This window comes from Cololabis saira, chromosome 10 (genome assembly GCF_033807715.1).
Source record: "Cololabis saira isolate AMF1-May2022 chromosome 10, fColSai1.1, whole genome shotgun sequence".
In the NCBI taxonomy this organism is placed as follows: domain Eukaryota; kingdom Metazoa; phylum Chordata; class Actinopteri; order Beloniformes; family Belonidae; genus Cololabis; species Cololabis saira.
The window spans coordinates 35,516,689-35,543,894 of NC_084596.1; the positions used below are offsets into that span (position 1 = coordinate 35,516,689).

At 42.2% G+C, this 27,206-nt stretch overlaps 1 protein-coding gene across 1 annotated transcript in view; it reads left to right on the forward strand.

Moving 5' to 3' along the window:
* The window catches only part of LOC133452993 (uncharacterized), a 209,707-nt gene that overhangs the window by 84,606 nt on the left and 97,895 nt on the right, over positions 1-27,206 (forward strand). Inside the window, exon 3 of the mRNA XM_061732788.1 lies at positions 26,569-26,863. Within this exon, the coding sequence (XP_061588772.1) occupies positions 26,569-26,863 (295 nt within the window). The remainder of the gene's footprint in view (positions 1-26,568; positions 26,864-27,206) is intronic.

Below are 27,206 nucleotides of genomic sequence, written 5' to 3' on the forward strand. Positions count from 1 at the left end.
GGCAGGGCTGCCCTTTGTCACCGGTCCTGTTCATAATTTTTATGGACAGGATTTCTAGGCGTAGCCAGGGGCCGGAGGGGATCCGGTTTGGGAACCTCAGGATTTCATCTCTGCTTTTTGCGGATGATGTTGTCCTGTTGGCTTCATCGGACCGGGACCTTCAGCATGTGCTGGGGCGGTTTGAGGCCGAGTGTGACACGGCAGGGATGAGAATCAGCACCTCCAAAACCGAGGCCATGGTTCTCCATCGGGAAAGGGTGGCGTGCCTCAGGTGGAGGAGTTCAAGTATCTCGGGGTCTTGTTCACGAGTGAGGGAACGATGGAGCGTGAGATTGAAAGACGGATCGGCGCAGCGTCCGTAGTTATGCGGTCGATGTACCAGACCGTCGTGGTGAAGAAGGAGCTGAGTCGAAAGGCGAAGCTCTCGATTTACCAGTCAATCTACGCACCTACCCTGAACTATGGTCATGAACTTTGGGTAGTGACTGAAAGGACAAGATCCCGGATACAAGCGGCCGAGATTAGTTTCCTCCGCAGGGTGGCTGGACGCTCCCTTAGAGATAGGGTGAGGAGTTCGGTCACCCGGGAGGAGCTCGGAGTCGAGCCGCTGCTCCTTCACATTGAGAGGAGTCAGCTGAGGTGGCTTGGGCACCTGTACCTGGATATATATATATATATATATATATATATATATATATATATATATATATATATATATATATATATATATATATATATATATATATATATATATATATATATAAATTCCATCTGGCCCTGTCTCACCATTCTAACAGCTTAAGTATATTATGGAGCTACCTGACACATTGGCGAGTACGCAGATCTAATTCACCTGCACAACACAGAAAAAAAAGAATGGTCCTAAGGCTATATTCATCATTAGCATATTATTAATATCCTACGGTGCGTACATAATTTATAGTGTAATATGCTTGAATTACACAGTTAACATTAATGCCTTGCCGCATTTCATGCAACATGAATATAAAACATGCAGGCATCAATAAAAAGAATACAAAAATAAGACATATTGGGCAAATTCCAACATTTGATGCAAAATATTAACAATCAATTGTAATTTGCTTATGCATTATGTAGTGTTAATTATCAGCATTCATGAAAATACAGATGCAAAAACTGCTTTGCATGATAAAAGATTCTCCCTGCCCATGGATTTCTAAACATAAAGAAAACAACCCCAGAAACAACCAGCAAACAACCCAGTTGCTGAATATTGTATTTGATTCCTTTCCCTCTCTGCAGACCGATTGGGCTTGCATGTAATACAACATGCACAAATGTTATATTAAAAAGCCTGGGGTTTTCTTACTCCAGCAAACCCCTGACCACATTAATTCAATAATAGAACATAAGTGCAAACAGATTCAGCTACAGTTTACTTTAATGCCACTTCTACCACACTATATATATATTTTACAGCAATAGCAACACAAAACACATTAATAAATCAAATTCAATTAAATATGACTATTGTTTTAAGGCTGGCACATAGTAGAAATAGCCATTTCATGCATTTAAGCTTTACATTAAGCTGTGCAAAGTAGCACTTACACCGTCACTATTAATTATACTGGATTCAAGTGAAATATTTGAAAATTTAGATGGAAGGTTTAGACTTATAGATCGTCTTTTACATAGACTTTTCAGAAAGTAAATTTAACCCTGGAGAACCCATGGTGTCAAATTTGACCACCATATTTTGCTGATACCTAAAATAAGCAAACCAAAAAAAAGCCCAGAGTGTCACTTCTGACAGTTTTAGAAGTTAGTTTTAGAGCTACTTGAAGCTGATGAAAGGGACTTTGGCCTTGAACTGGACAATGACTGCGATTCTGATGAATTGTTTCAACCACATTAAGGTGATGAAGGTGAATCTTTTAAATTTTGCCTAACATGCAAAAAATGTAGTTAGAAAGAAATGTTAAATGTAGTTCTGTGTTGGACTGTTAATTTCCCAAAAAATTTAATAATTTGCATTGACAATTTCTATTATTTCAAATGATACCCGTTAAACCCTTATACTAGATTAGGGAGTAATTAATAAAAAAAAATAATAAAAAAATTCTGGTGTTCAGTTAACCTAAAGCAATCATTTAATGCATAGTTCATAATTTATCAAAGAAGAAAAAGGTTGTTGGGTTCTCCAGGGTTAAATAAGGGCATTACTAAGAAAAAGAGGATGCAATATTTGTGCTCAACTTGTACTCTTTTTTTCACCACAGCTAGACAAAGTTGTTTTTCCTCTATACATTGTTTATTTCTAAATATTCAGATGATACATTATACAAAATATATAATGGATACATAAACAGGAGAGAAACTCCAATAACACAATATGATGCAACACATTTGTGCATTTTTGTATTGAAAAGAATTGGTAAGTGCATCCTTTTTCCTTAAAATTCAGACATGCATGCTTACCTGTGAAAGTGCAGCTATAGCCCTATTCATACAGGATTAGTTTAGCACATGCAATCTGAGCAGTTTATTATAATATTCATCCTGTGGGGGTGGCTCTAGGGGGGCTCTGGGGGCCGTGTCTTATGAACCTCCCAGCTGCTGGTATCAAAAATGACTCCTGTTCCCATCTGGCTCAAGTCACTATGACCACAGGAGTGGGGGTTCCAGGATGCTGTCCCTTCATACCCTGGTGTTCCCCTATGGCCTGCCGTCCCTTGAGTTGCCCATACTTGGTTCTTGTGGGTCACCCCCCTCCATGGTTGCTTGGGGCTGTGCTCCTACCTGATGGTCAGGGCCAGGGATGAGGGGTTAAGGGAACCTTTTCTTTCCCCTCCCTGGTCTGAGTTCTTGTAATGCCTACTACTACTTTAAGTGTGTTGAATGCATGTATGAAAAACGCACTGATGCTGCTGTAATATCTTAATTTCCTGTGAGGGATTAATAAAGTATCTAATCTTAATCTACTACTACTACTACTACTACTACTACTACTACTGTCATTTAGCAGATGCTTTTATTCAAAGCGACTTACATCTGAGTGAGCAACACAAGCAAGAGATCACATAGGAGGGTGTCACGGTTTTGTCAGTTCCTGTTTTATTTTGAAACCTGTGTCTTTGTGTTTCAGTTCTGTCTTGACTTCCCTTCTTTCCATCTGCCCTGACTGTCTGCACCATGGATGTATTATAGAAACTGGATCGGAGACTAAAAATGGCCGCCCATTCATTTCAATGCCTTCTGCTCAGCCAGCGCATAAGCCGAAAAAATCTCTGACTTCCGGGTTTACTTCCGCATACAGCGGCCCATAGAGCATGCGCAGTTGAGTCACCTCCCATGATGCTCTGGGGCCTCCCATCATGCCCCGGGGCAATGACGCGAGTATTAATATAATATGTATTAATATAATATCTTAATTAATGTATATTATTACATGTATAGCATTACATATATTATTAATGTATTAATATAATATAATTATATAATATATATTAATATAAAACATCCGTGGAATGCACGGACACGGCTGTGACGTCAGCCGTGACGTCACGCCCAGAAAGAGACTTTTCTTTTACTTTTCTGGCCGTTATAAAACATTTTTGACGGATATAAAGTCCATGACTTAAAAATATAGAATACAAAGATTAGTAATTGCCGGGGATTACAGCTGGAGGTGTCCTGTGAACAGTTTTAGAGGCTTCTCTTTTACTATTGCGGTCTATGGGAAAAAAGCTTTCTGGGCCGCATGGGATTTTTGGTTGCAGTACCGCGGTTGGCCACTGGAAAAAATCGGCGCGCCTTCTGAGTGCCAGACCCGGGGGCTGGTCTGCACCTGTGTGTCGTTAACCCCTCTGTGTTGGTCTTTTCTCTTGCTCCCTGCTGGTCCGTACTGTTTTGTTCCTCCATGTGCCATGTCACTTTTTTGTACTTTTGAGCATGTTTAAGCTCTAGTTTTTTGCAATCCTGTTCAGCGGCATTTTTGGTTTTAAGTTAAAGGAGCATGAGGCAGGATTGAGGCAGGATTTATGAAAAAAATTCGTATACGTTTTAAGTTTTCTAGTAATAAGGTCAGATAAAGCGTTCCAAACCAAAAAGAATGAGCCCTCTAGTGTATCTCTCCGTTGCCTTGAACAGGCTGTGTGCTGCAAAATGTGCTGCAATTGTGGGGCCGAATTTCCCGCGCTGTCCTGCGGATGTGACGTCAAATGACGCTGCATGCACGCTCTCCCCGTTCTCCCGTGCCGGCTTCGCTGTTGGCTGCAGTACCCCCAACGGCTGTCGTGGTGAAGGGTGGCGCTAGAGAGTCTCATTTCTTAAAAGGAGCCTCATGCTCCTTTAAAAAAACATCATTTTTGGAACTCCTGCCTCCTGGCGTCTCCTGCATTTGGGTCCTCCACTGCTGGGAGTCCGGTTGGACACTGCTAGGATTGGTGCTAGGGTTTTTTTTTTGTTTCCCCCCCCCCCACCCAACACAACAGTCCCTTTTTGGTGAACATCACTACTTTCATACAGGCTAAAAGGAACCCTGTGCAGTCTCACGGATTGAGTGTTCACACGCTCTCACGCCACGCATGGCATTTCTCTCGCTGAGAAATTAACTTCACGGCACAGTAATTCCAACAGCCCATCTTCCAAACATGTCAAAGGTAGACCCCGCTACTGTGCGCTGAGCTCTCAGCCCACAGCAGCTGTCTGGAGTCACCAACCTGTCAGCCAATCGGTTGTTTTTCTTTCTTTATTGTTTTGTTGGTTTATTTAGAGCAGAATGAGACTATGCCCACTGCTGGTCATGGGACCTGTGTCTAAATAGAAGTGTCTTCAGCTGTTTTTTATAAACATTCAACAGATTCAGCGACATGCAGGGACAGGGATGAGTAGCTTCACAATCTGGGGGGTACAGGCTAAAAGACACATCCCCTCCAAATTTTAAAACATGTTTTAGTGGTGAGGAGGTTTTGACCCAAAATAATGGAGAGAGCAGCTAGATGAGTATTGTGGCAGGGTGCGTGCCACGGGGGCCCGCCCGAAGGATGGAGAGACACGAAGCTTGTGCAGAACCCTGTTTTATTCACTTCAAACACCCAAATCACCCACACACAGTGCATAAGCACCTCTGCCTGACAGCAGCTCCTCCGACCCTTTTCTGTTCTCCAGCGCTGCGTTATAAAGGCAGGCCGGGTGGAGGCGTGGCAGCCACTCAGGTGGATGGGACACAGGTGCGTGTCCCGTCAACCTCTCCACCCGGCCACACACCCCCAACGCCAATCTCGAGCCGGGGTCAGTCCGGAACGAGCCTACTCCCCCCCCCGCCCCCTCCTCGGAGCGGGAGAGGAAGCCCGGAACCCTCCGGGCCTTCCTGGTCGGGGGGTCGTCCCCGGCGTCGGCCTGACCAGCGCAACGGTCGGGGGGGTCGCCCCCGGCGTCGGCCCGCCCGCCGTGGAAGCCGCTCTCGGGGCCGGGCCCATGGTGGCCTCGGGCCACACGGTGCGTCCACGACCGCGTCCCTCACGGCGCAGCCCCGTCCTGGAGCTGGTGCGTCCCGGACCACGCCCTCCTTGGTGACGCAGCCCTGCGCCGGCTGCTGGTCCGCCTCCAGGACCGCCACTTCCCCCACACTTTGCTCCGGCCCCGTCTCCGCGGGACCCGACGTCGCTGGCGGCTGCGCCTCCGCAGCCGCCTCCCCAGCCAACTCCGCCTCCCCCTCCGTCTCCGCCGCTGACTCCATCCCAGGAGCCGTCGTCTGGTGGCCCGCAGCTTCTGCCTCGCGGCCCCTAAGCTCCGCCACCAGCGCTGCCGCGGCGAACCTCAGACGGGGTGCAGGGATGGGTCGCTCCGTCGGTCCCGCCGTCTCGGGAGCCGTCGCCTGGCGGCCCGCAGCTCCTGCCTCCCGGCCGCTTAGCTGCGGCGCTGGCATCTCCTCCCGCGCTGCTGGCGCCGGGGTGGGTCTCCCCGCGGCCATGAGCGCCTCCACTGCGGCCAGCTGCCGCTCGCCCTGGTCGCGGAACATGGCCGTCATGCCCGCCATGGCCTGGGCGAGCGCGTCCAGGGCCCGCTCCATGCCTCTCTCATCCACCTTCGAAGGCCCCACGTTGGGCGCCAGATGTGGCAGGGTGCGTGCCACGGGGGCCCGCCCGAAGGATGGAGAGACACGAAGCTTGTGCAGAACCCTGTTTTATTCACTTCAAACACCCAAATCACCCACACACAGTGCATAAGCACCTCTGCCTGACAGCAGCTCCTCCGACCCTTTTCTGTTCTCCAGCGCTGCGTTATAAAGGCAGGCCGGGTGGAGGCGTGGCAGCCACTCAGGTGGATGGGACACAGGTGCGTGTCCCGTCAACCTCTCCACCCGGCCACAAGTATGGTTTCAAGAGGTCTGTAATGCACTGAGGGGCCAGATAATGCTCTTAATGTTAACGTGAACATTTTAAAATCAATTCTGAACTTGACAGATAACCAGTAAAGTGAACATTAAACTGAAGTGATGTGAGCTGTTTTAGAAGTTCCTGTTAAAAGCATTTTGAACAACCTGGAGCTGACAGTTTTTGATTGACTGTCATAAGTTGAGAGACATTAACTGCAACACCCAGGTTTCCGATGGCTCGACTGGACAGAAGAACCCGGAAAACCCAGGTGCTGTTGGATTCAAGGGAACTTTTTATCCAGTGCAATGATCAGATCAATATTGATAAAAAATGAAACTCTGAATCATTGAAAAAACAGTAAAGTTGAACATTGTTGGCATAAAAATGATACGATACATTATTAAAACAACAAATAATACAACAAAAATTAAATTAGACCCAAAACTGAGACCTGTGGGTCTCCACAAACTAGATGTTTCAGAGAGAATATTGTTAATGACAACCGCAGTGAGATAAGAATGAAACCGCTGAAGTACAGACCCAGAAAATCCTATTTCAGTTTAGAGCCGTTTATCAAAAGTGCACAATCCACGGCATCAAAGCAGACAGTAGATCAAGTAAAACTAAAACTGTATATATCGACCTGAGCCAGCAGCCATCATTATATCACGAGAGACATTGATTAAAGCAGTCTCTGTAGAATGCATTTTCCTAAAAACTCATTGAAATTGGTCAAATAATTCATTATTTTCCATAAAAGTAATTAGATGTCCTGCTACCATTTTTCCCAATATTTTTGACGTAAAGGGGAGTTTTGATATAGCCCTGTAGTTTTAAAGTTCCACGGGGTCAAGGTTAGGCTTTTTGATTAAATTGGATTAACAACGGCATGTTTCAGATAAATGGGGACTAATCCAATTTTAAGAGAGAGATTTATTTGTTTCTCAATCCAGGGACCAATCAAATGAAAAACATTTAAAATCGAACCTGTTGGAAAAAATGTCAACAGGACTAGAGGATGGTTTTATCTTATTTTAATAACATTTTCACACCCTCTAGAGTAACAGGAGTGAATGAGGACCACAAATGCATAGATGATGTGCCATTATTTAGGTTAATGCTACCCCTAATGTCTTGCACTTTACTTAAAAAGGTTTAAAAATACATTACAGTCTTTTTTTACGCAGGAACTTGAGAAACTGAAAGAAAAATACGATTTTCTTAATTGTCTCAAACAGGAAATTGGGATTATATAAATTAAATGAAACCAGTTGAGAAAAGAAAGCTGATCTAGCCTGTTTTATCCTTTCGTTTAGATGCATCAGTGTACTTTTAGTTTAGTAGCTTTCCACAGACACTCAACTTTACACCAGTTCCTCCTAAAGCTAACAAAAGCTTAATTTACCCATGGGCATGGTTTTTAATGAAAAAAGGAACCCTTTTTAACTGGAGCTACAGCGTTTAAAATAGATGAACAATGGCTGTTGAAACATGTCATAAATGAGTCAATATTGACACATTCAGAAAAGGAACTGGGATCAAAACAAGCAGAAAATCCCTCGATGGCAGCTTGATTTATGAAATGTCTGTGAGACAAGATTTTGCCAGTAGAAGGCATGGTAGAAGGCAAATTAAATAAAACACAACAATGGTCACTCATATGAACACCCTCAATGCTTAACTGTTCAATGTTCTTAAGGCCCTTTATATGCATGGAACCACAAATGTGTTGTTTAAAATTATAAAGTTCAGTAAGTTAAGAGTTAGTTAATAACTCTGCTGCCATGTAACAAGATCATCAATGTGAAGGTTAAATTTGCCAAGGATTAAAATATTCTCAAGTTTAATGATAGACGAAAGAAAGTCTGAGAACTCTAAAACAAGGCTTCAGGGCCAGGTGGTGGGTAAATTAAAATACAATAAAATGAGTTCATCTTTACTCATCTGCAGTTTGAAGAAGTTGAAAGAGTCTGTGTTCGATAACCTGCAGCAGAAACGGGTGAACGACTGCCAGTCCACCTCCAGGCCGTAAAACCCACGGGGTCCCAAACACAGAGCAGTCTGAAGGGCAACGCTCATTCAAATGTGTATGATCACGTTGGCGCTGCCAGGTCTCCATCAGGGACATAAAATCTAACTGCTTTTTAATAAAAAAGTCGATGAGGATGAATGCCTTATTGGCTATGGAGCACTCATTGAGCAGAGTGATCACTATTGGATGCATGAGATCAGCTGTGGATGCGCACTGGTAAGATCAGTGCTGTGGTCACAGGACAGCATCCCCACTTCTCAGACAGATGATGGGATGCAGAAACCGCTCATGCGGAGCAGGATTTTGGGCTGGACGAGTCGGGAAAATCCAGTCCGAAAATATACTCAATAGAGATGTCAGCACTCAGGCCACATCAAGATCTGACTCACAGACTGGAACTGGTCGCAAACACCACTCGCAACCAACAGGCCAGATCCCAGCGGACCATGGTGGATGCCCTCGGATTCAACACTCTCCCAGCCTGGTCTGGACACCAGCCTGCACGCCCACTCCTTCTCCCACCACAATGCTTTGCAAGCAGCAGGTATTCTGCTGATGACGTGAAGCACTTAAAAAACTGGAGGGAAAAACTCTGTACCTGGATCAGGTAACAGTAAAATCCTCCATCAGTTCTCTAATAAGGAATATTTAAAGACAGCTGATATGCAATTATTAGTTAACAGAGCCGATAAAGGTAACTAAAACACTCGAGGAAGTAATAAATTGTACCCTACATCTTCATCCTTAACCACAGCAGTGTCTTCCACATGATCAGAATAATTAACCACAAGCTTTAAACACCCTAACAAAGTTTGAGCCATAATCAGTAATAGTGGCTATTACTTGGTTAGAGAGATCATTAAATAAAAGGACATCCACACCAACAACATCATAAGTGTGTTCCCTTCTAGTTTCTATTACCCTTCGATTTACACAAAATCTAAACATCGCAAAGAAAAACCTTTAATGGAAACGCCTTTAATTGGAAAAAACTACCTTTTATGAGGTGTTTTTTTTATTCAGATGTACGGATAATCCATTTTATCGAAAATGTGTAATGGAAATGCTTTTTTGCATTTGCAAAAACTGGATGTGAGGTAATCCGTCAATCCAAAATCATCAAAATCTAGGTACCAGCTGTTTTTGGCCTCATTAATGTGATGTAGTTGTGCTATAACACTACTTAATCTATATGCATTACTGCATTACCCAAGGGCTTTGCCTCTGAGAAATCATTTGAATGTTCATCCACTGCATTCTTCTGTTGACTATTTTCACAACAGCGGCAGTGGCAGTCTCATTAATTTTACCAAAACGAAACACGTCTCCATCCATCTTCTTCAAAGTCGAGATTTTCTTTTTCTTTGTTTTGACAAGAAGTCTCTCAGGATGAGATACGGAGCGTTACAGAGACAGAAGACAGAACTCGGAGAGTTACACTCATACTGTACAAAGAAAAACACTGTTCAATGGAAACACCGCCCCCCCACAGCAGTACCTACTGTATGTCACAATTTCAATGTTTTGCTTCAGCTTTGTGAAAAAGTGTAATGAAAATCCACCTTCTGATGCATTTGCACTCCAAAGCAGCTTTCATGTGGTGGTAAGCTGACCCATAAAGCAGAGGAACTGTCCTGCCTACAAAATGTTTCTGGTTGGCATTTTGTACTTTTATCATGATGCACTTTTTTTCCAACGCACTTTAGCCTCCAAAGTAATATGTCATTTTTTTCCTTGTTGCTTTGGGCTCCAGTTAAGAACAAAACATGTGATGTCCACATATATGTACGCCAGGTCTTAGGATGTTAGGATGCTTTCATGCAGAAGTTACACAACCAAAGAAGTATTTCAGCATTTCTCAGTTGGTATTTTAGTCTAAGAATAATAATCCATCCAGTCATTATCTATACCTGCATTTCAGGTTCACAGGGACCTGCTGGAGCATATCCCAGCTCTGTTTGTGCAAACGGCAGGGGTACACCCTGGAGACGCTGCCAGTCCTTTGCAGGGCCACATATCGACATACAACCATGCACACTCTCACTCACTCCCATGGGAAATGTACACCAATTAACCTGGCATGCATGCTTTTGGAGGAGGTTCCTGGAGAAAACCCACACAAGCACAGAGAGAACATCTCCACACCGCCAAGCCCCCTGCCGGTATTCCAACCTTCTTGTTATGAGGCAATTGTGCAAACCCACCAAGGTATTTGGTATTTGAATACCAAAAAAAATGTCGGCTTAAAGGGGTCTTTTTTTGCTGCTTTGGAGAGCAAATATCTGAGTACCTGCAAACTACTACAAACTAAAAAAATCCAATATAACAGTAAAACTTTGTCCTTGGGCATTCATTAGTCAGAAAATATGCTTCAGTGCTTCAAATTTGTAGGGTACTGTGATATCATGCATCCAAAGTAGAATTACACTGCCACCACACTTTTTTTTTTAAATCTCCACCACTTTTCATATTTTGCAGATACAATGAGCATCAGTGTGAATTAATGGAAAAAAAAAAAAATCATAACACATGTATTCAATTTAGATTGTGCTCGATTTTGAAGGAAACCCATAATATGTAAACAAAATAATATGTCTTTCTCTGCTGTAGAAACATGCTCTGCACTAACAAGCACGAGTTGTAGATTCTGGGTATATACTTTTATTAAAAAACAGTTGAAATCCACTCTGTGTCAGAACATGAACCTATCACACAACACAAAAACCTTTATATCCTGCTCCAAGGTTAAAAATAACAGCCACTCAGATAAAAGGGATTCTTATGAAACCGGAGGAAAGAGATGGCTGGGTGTAGGAAAAGAGAAAAAGAAAGAAGAGAAAACTAAGTGATGGTCCCCGTTGGAGGGTCAAAGTAACTGTATCACACACACACACACACACACACACACACACACACACACACACACACACACACACACACACACAGGACCTGACAAGGAGCTCATCAGCGATAATGGTAATGAAAGGAACTCACTTTGTAAATATCTCTTATGCTTCCATGTGCTTACATCGAAAAAAAGAATCGTTTAGCCTCTGGGTCTGATCACAGCAGGCGGGAGACAGCAATTATAGACTGACTACAGTACAGGAAGGAGAGAGGGAGTGTGGTAGAGGCGGTGGAGAAGGGGTTAACAAGGGGGGAATGAGTGTGATTTCTATGCCGACAAAGGAGAGATGATGTGGATGAAAGTTAATGGTATATGGACAGAGAGCGCCGCTGTCCATATAAAAAAAAGAAGCCAGACAGGTGAAATGTGAAAAAGGCTAACAGCTGACAACTGAAAGTGGGAGCAACGTTTGAGATAGCGGAAGAAACGGGAAGCATAGAAAGACTGTGAGATCACAGGCTCTTTCTGATGCTCACCTCGTAGCCTGTCGAGTCTGAAGCGAGTTGGAGGAAGACAGACTGGAGGGAGAATGAGAAGGGTCATGAAAAGAGGCAACCGGGAATCCGAGCCCATCGGCTCGTGGTCGAGCGGGCTTTTACGCGGAGGAATGTGCAGGAGAGTTCAGGCGAGGGGGGAGCGAAAGAAAGCAGTTAAAATCTATTTTACTGCAAACCCCCGTGGAGGTTTCGTTTGAATGTGTCCCTGTGCTGAGCAGGCACAGGATCACACGGAAGAAGTAAAAGGCAAGATAAGTTAAGATACAAAACTGCACAGGTAAAAGAGGGGAAAGAATAGGAATCTATTCAAGACAGAATTCAAAGAAGCCATAGTACGGCTTTTATATAGCCAGTGTTTCATCTTGGGATGATGTCGAACAAATCAGAAAAGCAAGTCTCTGAATGTAAAGCGTCTTCCTCTTGGAAATGGGAATACTGGTATTTTATCTCCAAGAAAATGTGAGCCTCTCAGAATACTGAAGCCTGCTTCTTCCAAAATATAAAAATGCATTTGTAGCCTTGGAAATGTAAGTTAGCGAAGGCAGAAGCCAACAATGCACGGAGGCCTAATCCTAATACAACATAAAGCACAAATTGGTGTTGGAGCCGGTTCATTACCTGGGGCTTGAGCCCTTCAAGGTTAGCTGAGTCAGTGGTGAGAAACACCGTGTTTGGGTGTTTAGTCCGCGTGCGGTAATGTGGCGTACGGAATGTGTGAAGTGAACAGACTGTGCGGGAGTTGGATTCATGATTATGCATAGCCTGGTGTGAGCCCTGTGACCATGACCTTGAGCTAATATTTATGCCTTGGCCTGGACCTAGCGCTCCACTTCTCCCCAAAGCCCGCGAGGAGTCTATGAGTCATGGAGCTGAGGGCACGAGCTGGCGAATGCGGGGGAGCGCACTAAAGAAGGCGAGAGGTCAGGACAGAAAGCAAAGGGAAAAAGGGGCGAGGGACATAAATAGAGACAGAAAATCTACACTGCTAGGGATCTGTTTCCTCAAATGTAAATGGTCACAAAAGCAAAATCTGTGTATTCAACTGTGTATGTCTATTTCACATCAGTCAGGACAACTTTTAAAAATCTGATTGGCAACTCAAGGTGACGGCAAAGAGCAATTGAAAGAAAAATACAGTTTCGGTTGAAAGCATTGTGTTGGGAGGGAGAAGAGCTTGGCTCTTCTGGACAATAGAAGTCAATAGGTCCATCACAAGCAATCGAGCAAACTTTTCTGCCACTCATCTTGTAATCACTCCTGTTTAACAGATTCATAAAATACTATGAGACTGTATTCCTGTTTGAACCTGTATTCTAGGGCTGAAACGATTCCTCGAATAATTTGAGTAATTGGATTGCAAAAAATGATCGAGGAATTTTCTCTGCCTCGAGGAATCGTTTAATTTCACCAGCTCAAAGCATCGTATTACGCCCGGACACAACGCACTGACGCCGCGCACGTAAAAGGTAGAAGAAAGAGGCAGCGGGTATGTTTGGTTTTTGTAACATGCCATGCTCAGGCAATGAGTCTGCAATGGCCCAGACGGGAGACACATGTAGCTCAGTGCTTAACTTTTATTTTTAATCCACTCTATATTCTTCTGGTCCGTTCTCCTATATGTTCCCCCTCTGAAGCCAAAATTATTGTTCCGCGTTAAATAGACGCAGAGCCTACGCCGTAGCCTACGGCGTAGGCTCTGCGTTGTTGTAACGCGGAACCATAAATCAGCCTTTACCCGGTACATACATAGGTTCCTCTAAACCTCTGTTCCCGCTACAGTTTTAACTAAAAGAAAATGTGCTCCAATACAGCAGGTCTCATCATTTTATTTTGAACACTGCCAAAACTCTAACTTAAAACTTAACTAGAACTTAAAATTTGCTTGACACAAATGAAAGTTCAATTGAAACACGTGGGAAAAACACCTAACCTTTTAAGTGATGTGTGTTATCAGGTGTAATGGCATTTTGGCAAGATCCTTAGTTTTTTGAGTGAAGGCAGTGAATTTGGTCAACTGGTGTAAGTTCAGGGTTTTTAAATACACAGCCATGAACCTACTGTATTATATAATTTAGTCTTAGTAATGTCAATTAACATACATCTTATGTATATTTATAATTGCTCTTTAACTAAACAAAAATACGTTTTATCCGATTACGCGATTAATCGATGGAATTTTCAGTAGAATACTCGATTACTAAAATATTCGATAGCTACAGCCCTACTGTATTCTGTCCCCAAGTATGAAAGAAAGAAAAACGTATGTTTGTTTGCTGACAACTATGGTAGAAGAAAGCTCATCTTCAGATCAGATTATGATTATTATGATTCTTATAGCTCCGTCCATGTGACACCAACTAGAAAACTGAACTCCAGCTTTGCCTCCTAAATGATCATTGGTGTGTGACTGTGAATTGAAGAAAAAAGTAATTGATACTGTATAACGAGTGTGCTATATATTTGTTTGAGTGGGTGAATGAGAAGCAGACTTAGCTCTCAAAGTCTCCTTCCAAGTACCTGTATGAGACGTTTGCGGCCAGTTTACAGTCACCAGTTCCTCCAGATGCATGTGTTTGGATGGTGTGAGGAAGCAGAAACACCATGAGAAACCTACACACCAACCCAAAATCTGCACCGAATGTGTGAAGAGGCTCAGCTGTCAACTTAAGGAGGTGAATGGTGAGAGACATGTCAGGAAAAGAGAGCATGGACACCAAGAGAGGAGCAGGAGATCAGTGGAGAGGAGAGCAACCTGGTCATAGGTGGCTCCAGATGTTAGGGATCAACAGAGCTGCAAAAGGAAACGAGAGTAGACAGCAGAGGGCAGAAGAGGGGAGAAGGTTTATGACACATGAAGACATGCAGGTTATTCTTTTCATGCACACGCATGCTCTGATCCTTTTAAAACAATGATACAGCTTTTATAGCAGCTTAAGAATTCACATGAAAAAGAAAGTACACCCCTTCTAGTTTATTTGTCCATATTTTTATATAATTAAGATTGTATGAGGAAATTAGAAGTGCATTTCCACACAGTTTCAGCATTCTTGATCCAAGATTCATCAGTAAGAAAGATTGATCCACAACAACAACAACAACAACAACAAAAACTATTTCGGAACATATCTCAGAATCTTTAAGCCTCAGTGAACATGTTGCATATTAAAGTTCACAGCGCTGCAAGTATGGCTTGTCTGGATGGTCGTCAGGAAGAAATGTCTTTTCTCCCAAAGACTTATGGGAAGATACATTTTAATCTGAACAAACTAGTGGAGATGTTTGTCAATAAGTAATCTACATGTTTGGCAGAAATGAAGCACCATATCACCACAAAACGCTAATACCACACCAGAGGAAGGGGGTGATTGGAGCCTTGGAGCCGTAAGGTCAGGATATTATACAGTACTCGAGTACTGTTTTCAGTTTTTATTTATTCACATTTTTATTACATGATGTAGTGTAAGATAATTATTATAGGGATGTTTTGAATAGGCCTGTGTTGAAAAAATCGATTTCCCAATTCTAAATCGATTCTTATATGAATTCCTAAAAATCAATTCATATGTCTAAAGATCGATTTTTTTTATTTATTTATTTTTTCTTTTATTTATTTATGTTATTTTTTTTTCATCATTGCATTACAACTTTTGGTTATTTTTTTGTTTATCCCCAAAAAAGGAATGTTTTGTTGGACACGAGGATAACTGGTGCCATGTTTTTGCCTTTAAATATGTTTAAAGGTATGAAAATATTAAAGTGTTAGGTTATAATTGCATAAATTGTCTATATTTCATTACTTTATATACTGTCTTGGGGTTAACATTTGCAAAAAATGCTAAAAATCAAATGCTCAAAAATTAAAAACCAAAATAGACCGAAAATGGAACAAATAAAAACGGAATGTTGGAAAAAATAAAACCGATTTCATCCGTCTCTGTTTCCTCCCTGGATCTGTTTGATAATTCTGACCCACACGATGTTTCTGAAAGCAGTTCTATCAGCATTCTGGGAGCTGATTGGTCCTTACAACATCATTAGCTGCCAATACTTGCTGTTGAATCTCAATATAATACTAGTAGTAATATTTTGCATAACTACAGTCATATAATTCATGCAACAGCTCAAAAAACAGTTTTAATAACACTAACCCAAATCAATATCGAAATCGAATCGAATCGGATCGAATCAAATCTTGATAATCGATTCTGAATCTTAAGAATCGGATTCGAATTGATTCTTGACATTTGAATCGATCCCCAGCCCTAGTTTTGAATGCATTTTACACATTCGTTTTACTTAAAATAATATACGGTATATCCAAATGTAATCAGTGTTTTTCCTTAATCGTCTGGACGTGTATATACTGTAAACACTTTGCCTTTAAAAATTCTAACATTTGTAGTGATAAATAAGATAATAAATGGAGCTTGAAATTCTCTTTCATCGTATGCTTTCCATCATTTCTACGCAACCACTCAAAGCCTTTTATTTCCTGGTGGCAGAGGCCAGTCCCTTTGGCAAAAGCATGCAGTGGCATATATGTGGGCGAGTTGCCCTTTTGAATGTACAGCAAAGAGTTCACCCTCGAGTGGCCTTTTCCAAGCTCATCTCTCTCAGCTAAAAATATAATATAAAGTCTACGCTATCAGAGCGGAGCTCTAAAGCAATAAATACAAACAATAATCTGACAAGCTGCCACACACACACAGAAGGCTTCATGTACATCAGCTGATTATGATAATCAAACGCGGGATTTGCATACTCTGAGGCTAAAAGCACAGTTTTGTCCTGAATAATGTATCGCAGAGGAAGAGAACAGCGGCGAGATGCATCGAACAGCTTATGGGGCAAAAAGAAAAGTCTAATAATGATGAATAATGAATGCTCTATTAGGAAGTGTGCGAGTGGAAGGAAGTATGCGAGGGTGACAGAGAGACATTTTGTGAATGTAAATGTGAGCGTATTGATGTGGAGGCCACACAGTGTGCCCGCGGAGACAGACTGAATTAGATCAAGTGAGAACAGGCCAACATGTCCATGCCACAAATGAATTAAACGGCAATCTACGCTAACCAAACTTCAATGGTCAATCAATGGTGGATCAATGCTAAACAATTTACTGCTGCTCCTCATGACGCATTTAAACTGTGTAAGACAAACAGACAGGGTGAGAAGAGACTCTTTTCAATACCGTCTGACATTTCAGTGTGAGTGCTGAACAAAAGGGAATTTCCCCATCCTCCCCCTCCTCCTCCTCCTCCTCCTCCTCCTCCTCCTCCCCCTCCTCCTCCTCATCCTCCTCCTCACACACTTGCTGCAAGAATAGGCTTGATTGAAAGTTCAGACAGAATTTTAAACCTGTCTGTCTTCTGAAGTCACAAGTGCTCCTCAGAGAACTGGCAGTTTTATTCTTCGTCTTGAGCCCGGACTTGATGTTTGAGTGTCTCCGCGAAATTGAAAGGTGTTTTTCTGATCCGTGTCTTTAGTCTTTAATGATTAAACCGGAGAGCGGGGAATCCGGATGAGGGCGTCCAGATCTGCATGCGCGTGACTTGTTTTATCAGATTAAAGTATCCTGGTTCCAGCTGAGTCAGGGGAGTTCTCGCAACTTTCACACTGCAGAAATCTGACTTGATAGACAATGTAGTTGGTCTAACTTGTTTGTTTATTGGCACGATATCTCTAAAAATCATAAAGGGATATGTGTGTTATAATTTCCATGCATGGAGAATGACACAACATAATAGTTAGGCCCCGTTTACACGGAGCAAAAACGGAGGCGTTTTCATGCGTTTTGGCCGTTCGTTTACACGAAAACGCAGCTCAAAGTCCCCAAAAACGATCATTTCTGAAAACTCCGGCCAAAGTGGAGATTTTCAAAAACTCAGTTTTCACGTTTGCGTCTAAACGGAGGAAAACGGAGGAAAACGGAGGAAAACGGAGGAAAATGGAGGAAAATGGAGATTTAAAGGAGCTGTATGTAAGAGCAACAATAAAACGAATCATAAAATGACCCCGATATGTCAACAGACATTTAAAAATCATGTTCATTTCAAATACTTATGTCACTGACAACAGCACTCAAGCCAGGATATTCCAGTTTAAAAAGAGGAGTTGCAGCCCTCAACTGATGTTTATGTTGTCATTTTTTGTTTTGGCCTGAAGCTCCACCCTCCACCTATCTCCCAATCACCAAGTCAGTATTGTTTCTGAAGCTCCACCCTCCACCTATCTCCCAATCACCAAGTCAGTATTGTTTCTGAAGCTCCACCCTCCACCTATCTCCCAATCACCAAGTCAGTATTGTTTCTGAAGCTCCACCCTCCACCTATCTCCCAATCACCAAGTCAGTATTGTTTCGGCATCCGGGTTGCCAGCTCGGCTCTAATTATCGCAGCCATGGCAGCCTACGTTCCTGCTGCATTCTGCAGTCTACCTGGCAACCTCTGGTCGGGGGGAGGAGGGGGAGGGTACACGCCGCTCAACAATATTTTGAAAGTGACTGCAGTACCAGTTTTGGCCATTTCTTACAGACGGCTCCTTTAAGCTTCAGAACGTCACATTATGCACCAGAAACTCACCAGCGTCATGTGTGCGACCTGTGTTTACAATTAGTTTGGCCACCGTCAATATTTTCTTGTATTTTACCTGTTTTATATTCTAAAGTCACATTTAAAAGTAACTCCACTTCTCTGTCACTCCAAATGAAAGTAAAGCCTGAATTATGGTCCCGCGTTAAATCGACACAGAGCCTACGGCGTAGGGTACGCGGCCATGCGCGCCGTACGGTGTGCGTCGCCGCGTACCCTACGCCGTAGCTCTGCGTTGGTGTAACGCAGAACCATAAATCAGCCTTAACTGGAAGTTACACGTGTCATTTGTTGATGTTTTTTCCAGGATTCTGATTGGCTGGCATGACGTTAACAGCGTTTTCATGCGGGTTCGTGTAAACGAGGATATTTTTGAAAACGTAGAGGGGAATATATCCGTTTTTGTAAATACCTGGCTACGTGTAAACGTGGCCTTAGAGAAGACATGATGCCATTAAGTCCTAATGAAATGTCTGTGGACTTTTTCGGTAGGGTTGATTAAAATGTGTCAGACTGCTGGTCAAAATAACATCAATATGGATAGAGAACTTGTGTATCCATTGTCTTTAATCTGATCAGTGGTATGTTCCAGATTATTAGAGGACTATTAGGTCCAGGTTGAGTGCAGTAATGCATAGCTATGTAAATCTGACATCATTTATAGCTTTAGATGGTTATATCAGACTGGCACACATGGGGCCTGCTCCATGATCTCATCCTCTGGAGGCTCATATGATCAGACCAAAGCATAATCTGAAATCATTCATCTGTATATTTAGCATCTATAATCTGGTGGGGTTTTTGTGTGACTGCGGTTCTCATGATTCCTCTTGGTTTTAATGCACATTTTATTGTCTATAGCCTTTTATGAAAGGGGATTGTTTGCTACTTTAAAGATATGTTTATTGACTTTAAATATGACATTTAATCATTGAACGATTACAGAAGAAACAACATATACAATTTTGAATTCATAGCATTAAAGGTTTCTGAATGAAAGGAAAAGCAAGTCTTCAAGAAGGTCAGCATCATCACTGATGTGTAGGCGTCATACTGCGGCATCTGACGTTAACTTGCACTCATTTACTCCGTTGTGATCTTTTCATCAGATCAAAGAGAGATTAATTCAAGGCCACTTCTTTGAAAGTATATCACACATGATGTGGAAGGTAACTTTCAAAAGAAACAACTAATAATTCACAAATTCTGAGATATTTTAAATTGGCAGACATGGAGGATGATAGAATTGTTAAGGTTGAGATTTGTACGCTTGAAATGTTGCAGAGGTTTTCTTTGTTTTTTTTAAATAGGCATGAAATGAAAAAAAAAAAACTGAAAAGAAAAGAGAAAAAAGCAAACGAGTAGCCAAGGATTACTGATAAAAAAATTCTAAACGCTTGTCGAAACGTGTTGACAACTATGAAAGTGTCGACCACTGACGGGGGAAAGCAGAAGACTGAAAATGCTGACGAACCTTGCTCAACACATCTCCTTAATATACATGCATGAAGATGATTACAAGAGTTGAAGTCCGGAAAAAAAACATTTGAACACCTTGAATTGAATTTGACATGACTGCACGTGTTAAACAGGAACTGAGCAGGCATTATCAGGTCAGTTCAACCTGCCGGTGCCTGTTTGTTTTGTAGTCCTGGATAGGCATTTATTTGTTTTACAGTACACCTCTCTCTCTCTGGAGACGCAGCTGGGGCACACCCACTCTTCTCCAGATGGGAGTGAAACCAAAAACATCTGCCAGGGCTGATGTCAACCGACCCAGAGAGGTGTTGACTTTCATTATTAGTTGTTGTGTCGCTGACGTTCTGAGTGTGTGCTCTAAAACCCGATTACCTGCTCCTCAGTTCCTGGGCAGCTTTGAGCTGTGTGTGTGTTTGTTTGTTTTAGCTTTCTCTCTCTCTCTCTGGGTCAGTCGCCACCGGAACTCAGAGGCACACACCGAGTTCACAGTCAGATACACACACACACAATCTTAGTCACAGCTTGGCTCCTTGTCCACTCTGGGTTATAACTCTGCCAGGTTGAGGTTCTGCCAGGACCGAAGGAGACTCAGACTTTAAAGGACACACATACCTTTTTCTTTTTTTTTCAATGACTACTAGATAAAATTACAGTACCTGAGGTCTTAATAAAATGCTTTGGCCAAAATACCACAGGACTAAAGTACCACAGCTGTCATCTCCGCCTTATTTTTACACCTCATAGGTGTGTGTTTATATGCAAATTTAAAAAAAAAATGGAAATTAACATAATCTCCGTAAGGTATTTGGAATTTCACACTCTGTTTTTGAATTTTAAGCTCTAAAATTTGCATCAAGCATGTTGAAATATTATTTCAGAGAGACAACAGTCAAAGGAATTTGCAAAATTGAAGTGCTTCGTTCACTTCCCTGACATTGTTGACAGTCAAGTTGGGAAAATAGTACAGACTCTATTACAAACAAATACATAGGTATGATCGTTTATTTAGTATCAAATAACTTCAACAAATTAATTGATAACTCCAATAAAACACTGTGCAAAAAAAAAAAAAGATTAAACCCAGTAAGAGACTAAGTTGAGTAATATTTTTTAACTCTGGAAGAGTTAGGTACTGAGCCTAACTGATGCAGCTTCTTACTCTTTGAACAAGCTTGTTAGAAGATATGGATGTGGAATTTATTTTAGTTTTAAGAAGGTCAAATCGCTGGTCTGTTTTAAGTTAACGATACAAGTGTTGAACGCTGAACCTAATAAAACTACTTTGAGAAGTGTCCAGCACATCAAAGATAGGATAGAGGATAGAGGTGAACCGCTCTCTTTGAAGAACAAATGAGGTCGGAGGGAAGAAAGACTCAAATCAAACACTCCAATCAAAGTAAAGACAATCAACAGTAGAACTCATGGCGATGTTAAGTAGTGAAACTGAGTTCTCTTTTTTGAACAAAAGAGCTGCACATTAAGAGTTACGCAGCTACATTGCTGATGCTAGATTTAAAAAAAAAAACAACATGAAATGATGATTTAAGCTGCCTAAACACTGGATTGTGGCGAAATAGAGAGAAAAATAAGTCATTTGGTGTGGTGTATTCCAATTTCATCAAATAGTGATGGGTGCATTGAGGTGAGGCAGGTTCTAGCAGTGTAGCCATCATGTAGAGGATATATACAGAGCCAACTGTGAGTCAGTATGATGATCTGGAGCTGCTTCAGTTGGTCGGCTTAAGGTTCTGCAATGTTGTGGGCCCCAAAAAGATGAGGCTACCTGAAAATACTAAATGAGCATGCTTTTTCACCAATCATTCTGGCAAGGTTCAAGAGTTGCAATAAAGACTTGCAATAATTCAAGAGGACAATGACAATGGCAAGTAAATGATGTGAGATTCAAGCCATAGTAAATACTAAATGCGTCTAAAATGATGATATTTATTTAATCAATACCTCATGCATACGTTTTAAGCCATAATAAATACTAAAGGTGTCTGATATGATGATATTTATTTAATCAATACCTCTGGTATAAATGACAATCATGCAAATAGGCTGCAAACCTGTAAACCTCCTCGCTCATTTCCCAACAAGCATTATCAGTTTTTTTAGTCTAAATAGTGCTCCATGCACATATCCCACTGAGCAGGACATTGAAAACAGATCAAATTAGCTTCTCTTTGGGGCAGAAGCACACACACACACACGTGCAATACAGAAAGAAATCACATCCACTAAGACACACATGAATCCAAATGTGCAAATGCTTAAATATACACATCCTGTAGCAGAAATGATGGTCTGATAGCAGCAGGTAAGCTGGCCACCAGGCGGGTTTTCATTTCAAACAGCGTCTCTGAACTCATATGTCCATGTCCCAAATTAATTTCCTCCTGTTTTCCCTGATAGGTTTCTATTTTTTTTCCCAGACATTTCTTTGAATCGGTGGCCTTGCTTCAAATCAATTGGTTGACCCTCTACCCCGCTTGACATCTCCTGGCTGATATGATAGAGCCGGGTTCAGTCCCATCCCGCAGCTTTACATCCACCCAGCCTAGCTTGCGGTTGTCCCGTAAGCCTCTGGCTCTTTTGAAGTCACCAAAGAGAAGATGAAAAGCTTTCCCTCCTCCACGGGCTTGCTGAGGAGATCGGGAGATATTCTCACACCTGCGTGCATGCCCTTGCAAACTTTCCCTGATGTGTTGAGGGAATTGAACTCTGCTGCCAATCATAGGGCTCAGCGGTGCCCTGTCTTGCTTCAGTATTCCTTCTGGCAGGTCATGTGAGCTGCCAGCTTGTTTTCTCACCCTCTTTTTCCTGCTCGTGCAACCTCTTGTCCATTTTAGCAAGCATAGCGACCACACAGACACACACACACACACACACACAATCACTGACAAGGGAGACATACACATTCATTAGGCTAATGCACAGCCGTGGAAAAAAACCCAAATTTTTTCAGTTTTTTTTTTCTGATTGATTGTGCAGCATAAATGTAAAGTTGTGTGCATGGGATATTAGTTATTTAAGTGATTTAGAGGTTGCCAGGGAGTACTTTTCCTGCACACTTCATGATTTATGGTTATTGCAAAAATGTGAAATTGAGTATATGAGTATAAGCATATTACCTTATGATGATATAAATAATTAAAGAGATTTAGGAGTCTGGAGAGGCTGGCTGATGCATACACAACAGCATCAAATAAAATGGAAATGGCAGCTTATCGGGCTCAAATCATTCTCCAAGCAGAGGTGACACATCACTAAATTTTACTTTTGTAGCCAGTGGCTTCATGTTGTTTGGATCTTGATGTTTGATATTATATCACCAGGATATGAAATGCAAGACTTATGAGATGTCACATCATTTTGTGTAAACAGGAAAAATATGATGGTAGGTAATTTTGTTTTCTATGACACCGCCCCTTTTTTTTTAGTCCGAAAAAAGATGACTGCGCAATTTCAAAGCTGTTTCACTTCTCTAGTCATAAAATATCCACAGTCATTACATCTGGTTAGCTGTGTGTCCTTTTTATACTTTCCAATTAATCTTGCAGGAACAGAAAAGGGTGAAAGGAAAGGGGTGAAAGGTCGGCCTTAAATGGATCTGGTTTCCTTGGGCTGGGCTCCTTTGCTTCAAGATGACTTAGCAGTGCTCTCAGTCAGCAGTGCCACCACTCACCGTAGTAATGATGGCCGGGGCTTCATTAAGAAGCTCGTTAAGTCCCCTCGTTAAGCTGCAGGGCCGTTAAGACTTTGATAGTTAATGGCTCTTCGTTAAGGAGAATGACGAACCAGGCTCCTATCGGGATCCTGACCAGCCGGATGTTTTGGGCAATTGCCCTCAGTTGGCCTCCTCTGAAGATAAAAAGAACTCTCAACTCTGAACAAGTCAAAATGTTAACTATTTAGATGCACAATATGCAATTTGGTTATTGTACAAGGGATGCCAGTAGGTTGTACACAGACAGACAATAAATCCATCTGCTTTATCACTGTGAATCCAGATTGATGAAGCTTATCGATACAGTGGATCCTACAGTAAATCCATTTTCTCCGACAAGTTCTGAAATGTTATTATTAATCCTCGTCTTTGTTGTTGCGTGGGCTCAAAGTCAAATGGACAGTCAGCAACCAGGTCCCAGAGAGGAGGTGAAATCAATTTAGCATAATTTAGTTTAATCTATACAGTACCACTTCATAAAAAAGTCTTCTCGGATGGAATGGAAACTAACAGACTTCACACAAAGGAAATCTCTGGCGAAAGCAGACGCGGGGAGGGCACCATCTGCCTCCACCAGTTGGACAGTCAGGAGCAATTTTGCGGGTTTCAGAGGCAATCATAGCATTTACAGTCTGCAGAGGGCTGATGTGTGTGGCCAGGTGTACACAGAGAATCTGGCTAAGGGAAATTTGCTGTTGATCACACGATGAGAAGACAACAGAAAAAAACACAAAAAAACAAAACACCAGCAAAACTGCTGCAACAGGACGCAAACTTCATAGGATGTGAATACATCTCCTTTACTTACATTTTGGCAGGACACAGCAAGATAACAAGAGCATGAATAAGGTTGATAATAATGGTTTGAGTTACAGCTACTTCCTTTTCACATTCCTGCGTGCTGATTCACCATCCCACTGTTATGACTCAGCGAGACATATGAAGTGCATCTCTAACGTCATTTGTTGTTTTGTGCTTTTCCTGCTGTTACTCATCAAAATAACCGAGAATAAGGGGCCGTTACCCAAGTGCTACACATGGGTACTGAAATTGGCCTTGAAAAAAAGAGAGAGAGAGAGACTAATGAGAGAACTTAGGTAATGAAATATTAATAAGCTATTATAAAACTGAGGGCCCAACCTCTTATTACAGTAGCGGAAAGTATCAACATATCAGCTGAAGGCTGCCAAAGCACCTTGGCATAGTAATTAACTTATCTGCCAAATGTATTACTTTGATATTAATATTCTTGGTCTGCATACTGGCCACAGAAAGAGTAGTATCCTTAACATGCTCACGTGTACCAACATGACCCTGTGTTTCCAGGTTTCAATGTATGAGGTCATTCCATTTTCTCAACCCTGAGAAGTTGTCACCATGTGTTACTTCTGCAAGGCCTATACTTGCTTTGGTCATGAAGGAAAAAGGCTGTTAAATTAATTAACAGAAGTTATGTGATTAGAATATTTTGATCAACTTTAATTATTGGTATAACAGCAGACATTTATCTGGTAGAAGAGTAGCGGTATACCTGAATAATGCCAGAAAAGTGTGTGTCGTAATCTGATCATCTTTGTTCTCGGATGCAGAAGCTGAGCGGGTGACAAGCGTACGGCACTGCATGTTTAAATCCCTCTCACACCGCATTGGAGAAATGATATTTAGCTCGGGGTGACCTTCCACATTTTTCACCACAGAAGAAAGTGCATACTGATTAAAAAAGCCCTCGAAAAAGTGGAGGGCCTCTTTAATCAGCGTGCACTTTCTCCGAAGGACTAGAGTCTTAAAAATGATAAGACCACAGTCAAATTTGCTTTCCAACGATAGAGTCCAACGCGCTGCTAGAGGGTTCCTAGCTGACTGTGGTTTCAGGTTTGGTTCTGTCTTTTTAAAGGCTCGAGACAAACTTTGCAAGTTCACTATTTTGCACCGACTGTGACTGTGATTATCGTTTAGCCCCTGAGAGGCTGTTTCAGTCACACCATCCCCACACCCATGAATATGGTGATTCTCAGAGTAAATGAACATTTCGATTCACAGTATCCATTCTCATTTCATTTAGCAAATGTGCTTACCACACCCTCTTTCTACCCGAAGTCATAATGTCACACTTTCTTGGGAGTGAAGCCTAATTTAGCACACTCTTTTTTTTTTCATCACAGTTGTTATTCGATCCGCATGGGTGTGGGGTAATGAGATTGAATCTTGGAGTGCTCGCTGCATCCCGCTGACTATACTCTCTTCGGGGGCAGAGGACAGTGGAGCCCTCCCCGATATTACCTCGCCCTGCATGAGGGGATGGGGGTTGCTCTGCTGCACTGCCATCCCACCAGGCTCTGATCCAATAAAATGCAACACAGTGCTGTGATCGATACCAAATGTCCCGCTGCCTTGCACCCCTGTACTCTCACTCATCTACACCCATTAGGTAGGGAGTAATTGATTGGGCTAGTGTTCATTGTTCCTTTGATTTAGTTCTGTTCATGAAATACTAGAACTGTATGTGAACGGACTAGTAACTAGTCAGCTCTCGCTGCCCACAGCTGCTGGGATAAGGATAGGGGCTTTATGTGTAAGCAGTAGAGCATGTTTTCTGGATATCTTTGAGATTAAGGAGATCTAGCTTCATAACTGCCTTTGCAGTGCTGTGAAAAAAAGAAAGATGAAGCACAGGACAATGGAAGGAAAGTGTGAGTGAGAAAATGAGGTATTATACCCATTTCATTTATTTGCCTGTGTTTAAATTCATTATACCCTGGAGGCATGCAGAGGATAATCTGCTTGTTTAGTCTTCACTGCCTGTCTTGGAAAACAACTTTAATTTTTAACTGCTGTTTACTTTCTTCTTTCCTTCTTGCCCTTTACTTTATTTTCTGTCCCTACCTCTCACAACCCTTTTCCTTTTTACTATTTCCACATTTTCTTCCTTGCTTTCTTTTTTAAACCCCCTTTTCACCTCTCTTCTAGCTCCACACTGACATGGACAGGAATGATGGCCGCACTAAGTATGTCCTCCAAGGCGAGGGAGCAGGCGCGATCTTTGTGATTGACGAGAAAACGGGTAACATCCACGTCACCAAACCGCTGGACCGCGAGGAGAAGGATGAGTTCCGTCTCGTCGCGACGGCCATTGACAGGCTGACTGAACGTCCTCTGGAGCCCTCATCACAGTTCATAATCCGGGTGCAGGACATCAACGACAATCCTCCTGTCTTTGAAGACGGTCCCTACAGCGCCACTGTGCCGGAGATGTCGAACATCGGTAATGGAAGAAGGGTGGGGGAGTCAGCTGTGCCTGAGCTGTAGGGCAGGATTCACACTTAAATTCACTATCTCTTGCTGCTGGACATCCACGAGGTCTGATCATGTAGCAACAACCATGCACGATTGGCTGGAACCTTTGTTTGCCACTTTAACAGTGTAAATGTTTGTAACTTTTCAAACACAAAACTTTACTAAAAGAGACCCACGATTGCATTTGATGACCCATATCACAAGCACATCATTGTGCATGGGAAGCAACAAATAATCAAAAACAGTGTGAATCCTACCTAACAGTTCAGCATTTCCAATGTTTCCAAAGTTAGCCAGGTAACTTCTGGCAG